At 34.8% G+C, this 11,855-nt stretch overlaps 1 protein-coding gene across 1 annotated transcript in view; it reads right to left on the bottom strand.

Annotated features, from left to right (window-relative positions):
* Window positions 1-9,794, bottom strand: part of lin28b (lin-28 homolog B (C. elegans)) — a 66,900-nt gene extending 57,106 nt beyond the window's left edge. Inside the window, exon 1 of the mRNA XM_062033722.1 lies at window positions 9,713-9,794. Within this exon, the coding sequence (XP_061889706.1) occupies window positions 9,713-9,734 (22 nt within the window). The 5' untranslated portion in view covers window positions 9,735-9,794. The remainder of the gene's footprint in view (window positions 1-9,712) is intronic.
* Window positions 9,795-11,855: the final 2,061 nt, after the last annotated feature.

Below are 11,855 nucleotides of genomic sequence, written 5' to 3'. Positions count from 1 at the left end.
TTCTTGAATAAAAAAGAAAGCAAAACAATATAAAAACAGTTACATAGAAACTAGTAATTAATGAAAATGAGTAAAATTAACTGTTAAAGGTTAGTACTAGCAGCACGCACAATCATGTGTGCTTACGGACTGTATCCCTTGCAGACTGTATTGTTATATATTGATATATAATGTAGGAACCAGAATATTAATAACAGTAAGAAACAACCCTTTTGTGTGAATGAGTGTAAATGGGAGAGGGAGGTTTTTTGGGTTGGTGTACTAATTGTAAGTGTATCTTGTGTTTTTTATGTTGATTTAATTTAAAAAAAAAAAAAAAAACGTATACCGATAATAAAAAACTGATACCAATAATTTACGATTTTACATTTTAAAGCATTTAAAAACATTACATTACACTAAAAACACACTTTTTGTGTAAACATCTTCAATTAAAGCGAGAATTTAAACCAGGGGATCCTACATCCTGCCTTGTGCCATTTTATAATTTTTTTTTTTTTTTTGGCCCTTTAACATCTAAAACTGAACGTGCATCAGAATATTAAGAATTTAGGTTAGGGGCCACGCTGAAAACAATCAAACAAAGAAACAAATACAAATGTCCAAAGAAAGTAATCTAATAGAAATAAAAAAGATAATGATTAATACATGTAAAAAAATTGAATTTCCTCAGTGGAATAAATAAAGTCTGAGATGGTTTTCTTCCTTCATTTTTAGAAAGCTATTTAGCACACCTCAATTTACATTGTATGTTGTTTTTTAACACATCAAAAAACAACAATAGGTTGAAAATATAAGTGACTGACTTCCGATTTGACTTTCAACTTTGGAGACCCCTAATTTAAAGACTAACGTCTATATTTCCATCACAAATAATGCATGTACAACAACATCTTTCTATATAGCCCTTTGGAAATAAGTGCATTTGCAGCAAGAAAGTCTATCAGCACTTTAATAATGCTTAAAAATATATAGAATTGAAAGTTTGTATCAAGTGTTCTATTCGTTTAAAACAGGGGTCACCAACGCGGTGCCCACGGGCACCAGGTCGCCCGTAAGGACCAGATGAGTCGCCCGCGGGCCCGTTCTAAAAAAAAATAAATAAATAAAAAATGTAAAAAAAAAATATATATATATATATATTTTTTTTTTTTAAATTAAATCTACATAGAAAAAACACAAGATACACTTTCAATCAGTGCATCAACCCAAACAACCTCCCCCATGCACACTCATCCACTCACACAAAAGGGGTTATTTCTTTCTGCTACCAATATTCTGGTTCCCACAACATAGACAACACATCTGCAAGGGACACAGTCCCTGAAGCACACATGATTGTATAGGCTGCTGGTCCACTAACATTTTCATTCATTACTATTTTTTATGTATTCATTTTTATATTGTTTTACTTTCTTTTTTATCCAAGAAAATGTTTTTTATTTATTTCTTATTTTATTTTATTTTTTAAAAAAGGGCCTTATCTTCAACAGACCAGGTTGTCAATGAAATTAGATTTGTTTAAAGGGTTTTTTAAACCAGGCCCAGTCCAGATAATGTCCAAGTCGGACTCAGCAACACACACCTTCATTCATGTACACAGAAAAAAATTAGGGAACACAACAGATTGCATATAATTTATAAACAAAATTACATTTTCAAAATAAGCATTTATGTACAGTCCAGATTATGTCCAGGTCACTCAAATTAGGGAACACAACAACAGATATCATATAATCTATAAACATAATTATACTTTCAAAATAAGCCTTTGAGGACTTCTCATCTTTTTTTTAATGTTTTTTGGCATCATTATCGTTTTCAACCATGTAACTTTCTAAAGTTAGAAAATACTGAATAAATGTTTTAAAGAAAGTAATACTAAGTGAATATCTGTTTTTGGCCTTAAAAATAAACATTTTACAGAGTACTATAATTAAATTGACTAAATCATGATTGTCAATGAACTCTCCTAAAATAACAGAAACCACATTAAGCTTCATAAACAAACCAATCCTTAAACACATTTTTTCAACTTCCACCCAAAACAAAGACACAATATGACAATACCAAAACAAATGCAGGGTGGATTCAGGCTCCTGACAACAAAATCGGCAATCATCTGACTCTGTCATATTCCATAATTTTAACATTTTCCCTGTGGGTAAGAAGTTATAAATAATTTTAATTTGAAAATAACGATTTTGTACATCGATAGTGGTTTTATAGATTAGTTTGAATATGGCATCCCATGGCAACGGGCAGTCAAAAAAGTCCTCCCATTTTCCATTTGTGTTGTATGAGGCAGCCTTCAAAGATTTCTTTATTAAATAAAAATTGTATATTTTTCTATTTATTTTAGTTCCTTTTTGCCAACTAGAATTTCTTATTAGAGGTTTACAAACTAATAATTTAGTAGTTCCATAATTAATTATTTGTTTCCATCTTTTCCCAATTACTCCAGTTAGTTGATAAAATGAAAAGCTTGAGCAAGCATCACCATACATAGCTCTAAGTTCATTATACTTCATAATTTTACCATTCTCATTGATAATATCATTGACAAAAATGATTCCTCTTTCAAACATATTTTTCCAAAAGAAAGGCTTTCCATCTATTACAACATTAGAGTTCATCCATATTAACTGCTGCAAAATATCGTCTCTTTTTTCTGGCACATAAAATTGAAAACACCACTATGAGTGGATTGTTTCCTTTATGAACCCCGCCATGTTTCCCAGCAGACTCTCTGGGAGGGGATCACTTGTAAAAAAGGATACAATTTCTTTTGATACAGTACATGTTTTTTGTCCAACAGGACATTTGTGTACCACTCAATGTTTAAATACATCTTTGGAACAATTGATGCTTTTAAAGACAGACACATAGCTTCAAGGTTGAGAAGTTTCAGGCTCCCATATTCATACTCTTTGTACAAAACCTTTCAAACACAGAACACGCCTCACTGATGCACATCTGCGAGACTCACTCAGAGTTGCCGTGTCAAGTTACACACCAGAGTACAACACACTAGTTAACAGCATGCAATGCCAGGCTTCCCACTAACTGACAAAGAAACAGATAACAGATTTGGTGTCCAGTTCAAAGTGTGACATGATTTAAAAATTGGAGAGTTTACTTTTGTATTTTACATGAGTTATTATTTGTACAAACATGGTGCAAAGTAATTCATGATTTGTTAAAAAAAAAAATGTTAGTGGCTAGCTAGTTAAAATGGGATATTTTGATTTCACAAGACTGTCTTAGAAGTGATCATTTGAAAATGTTCAATTTGAAAAATGTGCACTTAGAGAAAATATAAAAATTAAGTGTTGCATATTGATATTTATCTGTTTCTATATATATTTATTGTGAGAAATCATTAAGATGATCAGTGTTTCCACAAAGATAAATATCATTAATTATTCATAATAACAGAGTTAAAGGTAAATTGAGCAAATTGGCTACTTCTGGCAATTTATTTAAGTGTGTATCTAACTGGTAGCCCTTCGCATTAATCAGTATCCAAGAAGTAGCTCTTGGTTTCAAAAAGGTTGGTGACCCCTGCTTTAAACGCCTTTTCTTCTATGCACAACACTGCAATTCTTGTTATGCTAAACTTTCATTTCTGAATTGTGATTTGCTGACATTTATTGTAACCAAATGATCTGACCCAAGTACTAAAAGATCAAACTGGGGACGAAAATATAAGTATTAAAAAGAGGTTTGAATAAAGAAAAGAAAAAACAGTTTAGTTCAAATGATTATACGCACTGAAAAATGTTGGGTTAAAAAATTACCCAATTTTAACCCAACTTCTGGTTTAAAAAAGGACAAGCCTTATTTTAACTCAACATTTTGGGTTATTTTTTTTTGCGTTGAATTATTCAACCCAAAAGTTGAGTTATGCTAACTCAATGTTGGCTGATTCATAACCCAACTATTGGGTTAAATGTATTAAACCCAAAAGTTGAGTTGTTCTAACTCAATGTTGGTTGATTCATAACCCAACTATTGGGTTGCGCAATTTAGCGCTCCTTGACCCAATAGTTGGTTAAAAATTATACATTTTACTGCTGGTTTGTTTTTCTCCTTCCCAACTATTGATCAAAAGGATTTTTATTCCATTACAATATACTCAAAAGCAAGGTATGAGCGACATTTCTTTTTTTTTCAAGAATTGCCTTGTATGGTCATAGTAGTCCTATACAGCATGCTCAAATATGTTCATGTACATAAAATGTGTGATTGTAAATAATGTGAACACTAAAAAATGCTGGGTTATTTTGATAACCCAATTTATGAGTTGCGAGTGTTGGGTTAAATTTAGGATTTTTTTTTATGAAGAGCAATACATTTTTGGGGTTATAAGTGTATTATTTTAACTCAATTTCTGGGTTTTCAAAATGATGAAGCATTTTTTGGGTTGTTTTTTAATGAGTAACGCATTTTTGGGTAAAAGGCTTTTTTTTAAATTAAAAAGTAACTTTTTGCTTGAAGGGAATTTTGTTATGGATTAATCCCATGAACATTATTTACAATCACACATCTTATGTACATGAACATATTTGAGCATGCTGTATAGGACTACTATGACCATACATGGCAAATATTGTAAAAAAAATAAAAAATAAAAATCACTCATATCTTGCTTTTGAGTATATTTTAATGGAATAAAAATAATTTTGATCAGTAGTTGGGAAGGAGTAGGACAAACCAGCAGTAAAATTTATCATTTTTAACCAACAATTGGGTCAAGGATCGCTAAATTGCACAACCCAATAGTTGGGTTGGGAATAATCCAACATTGTAGTGAGCATAACTCAGTTTTTGTGTTAAATAAATTCAACCCAATAGTTGGGTTATGTTATGAATCAACCAACATTGAGTTAGTATAACTCAACTTTTGGGTTAAATAATTCAACGCAAAAGTTGGATTGAAAAAATTAAACCAAAATAATAAAATTCCCTTCAAGAAAAAAGCAACTTTTTAATTTTAAAAAAAAAAAAGCCTTTTACCCAAAAAGGCGTTACTCATTGAAAAACAACCCAAAAGTGGTTCATAATTCTGAAAACCCAGAAATTTAGTTAAAATAACTCAAATAAGGGGCTCGTCCTTTTTTGAACAAGCAGTTGGGTTAAAATTGGGTTATTTTTAACCCAACATTTTTTAGCATGTAGAGTACTTTTGGACTAAACTTTTTTTTCTTTCTTCAAACCTCTTTTTAACAAATACATTTTCAGCCCCAGATTGATCTTTTAGTACTTAAGCTAGATCATTTGGTTACAATACATGCCAGCAAATCACAATTCAAAAATGAAAGTATAGCATAACAAGAATCGCTTTACCGAGCAAAACTCAACTTTTGGGTTAAATAATTCAACGCCAAAGTTGGGTTGAAAAAATTAACACAAAATGTTGAGTTAAAATAACTCAAATAAGGGGCTGTTCCTTTTTTGAACCAGCAGTTGGGTTACAATTGGGTTATTTTTTAACCCAACATTTTTAGTGTGTGAGATTAATCCAAAATAAAAGTCCCTTCAAGAAAATAGTAACTTTTTAATTTAAAAAAAAGAAAAGCCTTTTACCCAAAAATGCGTTACTTATTGAAAAACAACCCAAAAATGGTTCATAATTCTGAAACCCAGAAATGTAGTTAAAATAACTCAAATAAGGGGCTCGTCCTTTTTTGAACCAGCAGTTGGGTTAAAATTGGGTTATTTTTTAACCCAACATTTTTAGCTTGTGGAATACTTTGGACTACATTTTTTTTCCTTCAAACCTCTTTTTAACAAATACATTTTCAGCCCCAGTTTGATCTTTTAGTACTTAAGCGAGATCATTTGGTTACAATAAATGCCAGCAAATCACAATTAAAAAATGAAAGTATAGCATAACAAGAATCGCTTTACCGAGCATAACTCAATTTATGGCGTAAATAATTCAACTGCAAAGTTGGGTTGAAAAAAATTAACCCAAAATGTTGAGTTAAAATAGCTCAAATAAGGGGCTGTTCCTTTTTTGAACCAGCAGTTAGGTTACAATTGGGTTATTGTTTAATCCAACATTTTTTAGTGTGTGAGAATAATCCATAATAAAATTTCCTTCAAGAAAAAAGTAACGTTTTAGTACAAAAAAAAAAGCCTTTTACCCAAAAATGCGTTACTCATTGAAAAACAACCCAAAAATGGTTCATAATTCTGAAAACCCAGAAATGTAGTTAAAATAACTCAAATAAGGGGCTCACCCTTTTTTGCTCAAGCAGTTGGGTTAAAATTGGGTTATTTTTTAACCCAACATTTTTTAACCCAACATTTTTTAGCGTGTAGAATACTTTTGGACTATACTTCTTTTTTTCCTTCAAACCTCTTTTCAACAAATACATTTTCAGCCCCAGTTTGATCTTTTAGTACTTAAGCTAGATCATTTGGTTACAATACATGCCAGCAAATCACAATTCAAAAATTAAAGTATAGCATAACAAGAATTGCTTTACCGAGCATAACTCAACTTTTGGGTTAAATAATTCAACGCCAAATTTGGTTTGAAATTTTTTTTACCCAAAATCCGTCCATCCAACCATTTTATACTGCTTATCCCTTTGGGGATGGCGGGGGGGGGGGCTGCAGCCTATCTCAGCTACAATCGGGCGGATGGCGGGGCCAAAATGTTGAGTTAAAATAACTCAAATAAGGGGTTTGTCCTTTTTTGAACCAGCAGTTGGGTTACAATTGGGTTATTTTTTAACCCAACATTTTTTAGTGTGTGAGATTAATCCAAAATAAAATTCCCTTCAAGAAAAAAGTAACTTTTTAATAAATAAAAAAAAGCCTTTTACCCAAAAATGCGTTACTCATTGAAAAACAACCCAAAAATTATTCATAATTCTGAAAACCCAGAAATGTAGTTAAAATAACACAAATAAGGGGCTCATCCTTTTTTGAACCAGCAGTTGGGGTAAAATTGGGTTATTTCTTAACCCAACATTTTTAGCGTGGAGAGTAATTTTAGACTACACTTTTTTTTCCCTTCAAACCTCTTTTTAACAAATACATTTTCAGCCCCAGTTTGATCTTTTAGTACTTAAGCTAGATCATTTGGTTACAAAAAATGTCAGCAAATCACAATTCAAAAATGAAAGTATAGCATAACAAGAATCGCTTTACCGAGCATAACTCAACTTTTGGGTTAAATAATTAAACGGCAAATTTGGGTTAAAAAAAATTAACCCAAAATCCATTCATCCATCCATTTTCTACCCTACCGCTTATCCCTTTGGGGGGCGCTGCACCCTATCTCAGCTACAATCGGGCGGAAGGCGGGGCCAAAATGTTGAGTTAAAATAACTCAAATAAGGGGTTTGTCCTTTTTTGAACCAGCAGTTGGGTTACAATTGGGTTATTTTTTAACCCAACATTTTTTAGTGTGTTAGATTCATCCATAATAAAATTCCCTTCAAGAAAAAGTAACTTTTTAATAATAAAAAAAGCCTTTTACCCAAAAATGCATTACTCATTGAAAAACAACCAAAAAATGGTTCATAATTCTGAAAACCCAGAAATGTTGTTAAAATAACTCAAATATGGGGCTCATCCTTTTTTGAATCAGCAGTTGGGTTACAATTGAGTTATTTTTAACCCAATAATTTGTAGTGTGTGAAATTAATCCTTAATAAAATTCCCTTCAAGAAAAAAGTAACTTTTTAATAAAAAAAAAAAGCCTTTTACTCAAAAATGCGTTACTTATTGAAAAACAACCCAAAAATGGTTCATAATTCTGAAAACCCAGAAATGTAGTTAAAATAACTCAAATAAGGGGTTGGTCCTTTTTTGAACAAGCAGTTGGGTTAAAATTGGGTTATTTTTTAACCCAACATTTTTTAGTGTGTGAAATTAATCCATAATAAAATTCCCTTCAAGAAAAAAGTAACTTTTTAATTAAAAAAAAAAAGCCTTTTACCCAAAAATGCGTTACTCATTGAAAAACAACCCAAAAATGGTTCATAATTCTGAAAACCCAGAAATGTAGTTAAAATAACTCAAATAAGGGGTTGGTCCTTTTTTGAACAAGCAGTTGGGTTAAAATTGGGTTATTTTTTAACCCAACAATTTGTAGTGTGTGAAATTAATCCTTAATAAAATTCCCTTCAAGAAAAAAGTAACTTTTTAATTTAAAAAAAAAGCCTTTTACTCAAAAATGCGTTACTCGTTGAAAAACAACCAAAACTAATTTAGAAAACCCAGAAATTGAGTTAAAATAATACCCTTAAGTTATAACCCAAAAAATGGATTGTTTATTATTGAAAATAACCCAGCATGTTTTTAGTGTGTAAGAATTCCCTATAATAAACACCTGGGTGAAATAAGGTAAGGTCACGTGGTACAAAGTGCAAGCTTGTGGTGTTTAGGAGTAAAATTGGAGATTCCTGTGCTGCTGGAATATTATTCCAACCTTCCTAAAGAGAGACTTTGGACTCCCTCACCCCAGTTGACCCGACCCAACCCCCCACACAATGCATGCATGTCGGCATGCAGGCAAGCCATGCAGCCTGCAGGCTCCCAGAGGAAATGTGTCTTTTTTACCCCGACATGCTGTCAGTGCAGTTCAAAGGAGTTCACCGAGTTCGTCTCTCTCATTCTCATTTTTTTAGTGAAGAGGGGGTTGTTTTTGTCGCTTATTTCATGCATTCCAGTCACCAATCAGTCACCTTTTTTTGCATCCAGCCCATAACAATGGTGTAGTTTAGGGGTGCCGAGCAGATATAGCTGCGGCTTCCACAAGTGCTTGGAAGTTTTTTTCCCAAGCAGAAATGTGTGTTTACAACTTTTTTTATTATTATTATCATTACTATTATTATTTCACTCTTATAATTAACACCTCCTACTTAGTTTTCTCACATCGGTTGTATTTGTCAAAGTCACAAAACGTATTCCGGGATCAAATCGGGAGATTTCGTTGATTAAGCATTTAAATGAACGAATTATTCATTTAAATTATCCGCGCTTTCTTAGGGCTTTAAGAAAGCGCGCATGCGCCTTACCGCCTTGAACGCATAACCATACCTGTGAATGTAAAATATATATATATATATTCCCTATTTTTTCATTATGCAACTTTAAATAATATAAAATATTAAGCGTTTAAAAGCATATATAAAACATTTTTTAATTAAAGCGTCCTCTTTTTTTAACGGCGATATAAAATAGTTGAGGATTATTTTCAACATTTTGCCGCCCCCCGGACTTTGATACAAGTGAAACAAAAACGCAGTAAAAAAAATATGTTTTTTTAAAGCCTCAATAACAACAAAAACACTTTTGAACGCGACATCGGTGACGTCATGGGATGGGAAGGGCGTCTTTTTTTTAAGAGAAGCCGCGGGAAGGAAAAATAAAAAATAACGCGCACAAAGTATCAACTTCCGGCTCCTAAACGCGACTTTTCGTTTACATTTTCGACTTTAAAGGTTAGTATGACTTATTTTTTTACGTTTGGCTTACTTTTTGAACAGCTTAAATTGTTTTTGTAGATTTTTTTGATTTTTTTAAATAAACACTTTTGAATCATTCTATCCATTGTTTAATGTTTTGAATTGGTTAGCTAAAAATACATATTAAACGAATATATGTGATGCGCTTTTGTTCAAGACATGCATTGTGGTATCATATTTTTTATTTTTTAAATAAATTAATAAATAAAAAAGTGACTTACCTGCAAGAAACTGCGCTGACATCCCTCTTGGAGCTCAATGAATAAATGTTGCACTCCAAGCCGCATTTTGCATCCAGGCCTCCTATGTCTGCAATTAAAGACATTTTCCATACATGAATTTTTAATCGTCACATTGCAAGATGAGCAGCTAGTTCCAACATGCACATTGTTAAAATTTACAAGAGGCGTTTAAAGCATCCTTTTATTATTCCACGCTCGGACACTAAAACTCTAACTGCCAGGGAGTCCTGCAAAGTGTTGGCATTTAAAAGGAGATAATGAGGTGCAGAATAACTCCATGGAGTCCTGCAGTCCAAACATCCCTCTCAGCAGGCTCGCCCTCGCCCCCCAACCCCCTCAACCTCCCCTTTGGGACTTCAATCACCATTTCTATAAGAAAACACAATTTACTGCATTTTCAGTAAAAAAATAAATGAATAAAAAAGCAAGGCAAAGTTAATAAAAGTGTGTTTTTCAATGTTAACACACACATCATATGCGTTAGTATGTGTATTGATCACAAAAGATGAACATCAACATTGTATTCCTGTGTTAATATCAAAGACATTATAAAAACATACCATAATAAGCGAGTCATTCTGCCAACAGGTGTTGCAGCGTCTTTATTCCAATGATTTATTGTTACTGAGGCGCCATCTGCTGGTAGGTTTTTGAAATGCTTAAAAACAGGCAAGTCAATGAGAACCATCAAAATTGCAACAAAATGTAAACATACACTCTAAAAAAATGCTGGGTTGTTTTGATAACTCAAATTTATGATTCGCGAGTTATTTTTTATGAAGAGCAATCCATTTTGGGGGTTATAAGAGTATTATTTTAACTCAATTTATGGGTTTTCAAAATAATGAACCATTTTTGGGTTGTTTTTCAATCCATCCATCCATCTTCTTCCGCTTATCCGAGCTTAAGCAGGGAAGCCAAGACTTCCCTCTCCCCAGCCACTTGGTCCAGCTCCTCCCGGGGGATCCCGAGGCGTTCCCAGGCCAGCCGGGAGACATAGTCTTCCCAACGTGTCCTGGGTCTTCCCCTTGGACGTGCCCGAAACACCTTCCTAGGGAGGCGTTCGGGTGGCATCCTGAGCAGATGCCCGAACCACCTCATCTGGCTCCTCTCGATGTGGAGGAGCAGCGGCTTTAGTTTGAGCTCCTTCTGGATGACAGAGCTTCTCACCCTATCTCTAAGGGAGAGCCCCGGGAGCTCATTTCGGCCGCTTGTACCCGTGATCTTGTCCTTTCGGTCATAACCCAAAGCTCATGACCGTAGGTGAGGATGGGAACGTAGATCGACCGGTGAATTGAGAGCTTTGCCTTCCGGCTCAGCTCCTTCTTCACCACAACGGATCGATACAGCGTCCGCATCACTGAAGACGCCGCACCGATCCGTCTTTCGACCTCACGATCCACTCTTCCCTCACTCGTGAACAAGACTCCGAGGTACTTGAACTCCTCCACCTGGGGCAGGGTCTCCTCCCCAACCCAGAGATGGCACTCCACCCTTTTCCGGGCGAGAACCATGGACTCGGACTTGGAGGTGCTGATTCCCATCCCAGTCGCTTCACACTCGGCCGCGAACCAATCCAGTGAGAGCTGAAGATCCTGGCCAGATGAAGCCGTCAGGACCACATCATCTGCAAAAAGCAGAGACCTAATCCTGCAGCCACCAAACCAGATCCCCTCAAAGCCCTGACTGCGCCTAGAAATTCTGTCCATAAAAGTTATGAACAGAATCTGTGACAAAGGGCAACCTTGGTGGAGTCCAACCCTCACTGGAAACGGGTCCGACTTACAGCCGGCAATGCGGATCAAGCTCTGACACTGATCGTACAGGGAGCGGACCGCCACAATCAGACAGTCCGATACCCCATACTCTCTGAGCACTCCCCACAGGACTTACCGAAGGACACGGTCGAATGCCTTCTCCAAGTCCACAAAGCACATGTAGACTGGTTGGGCAAAGTCCCATGCACCCTCAAGGACCCTGCCGAGAGTATAGAGCTGGTCCACAGTTCCACGACCAGGACGAAAACCACACTGTTCCTCCTGAATCCGAGGTTCGACTATCCGGGGTAGCCTCCTCTCCAGTACACCTGAAGAGACCTTACCGGGAAGGCTGAGGAGTGTGA

This window comes from Entelurus aequoreus, linkage group LG23 (genome assembly GCF_033978785.1).
Source record: "Entelurus aequoreus isolate RoL-2023_Sb linkage group LG23, RoL_Eaeq_v1.1, whole genome shotgun sequence".
NCBI lineage: Eukaryota > Metazoa > Chordata > Actinopteri > Syngnathiformes > Syngnathidae > Entelurus > Entelurus aequoreus.
This window is presented reverse-complemented; position numbering and strand designations above follow the sequence as displayed.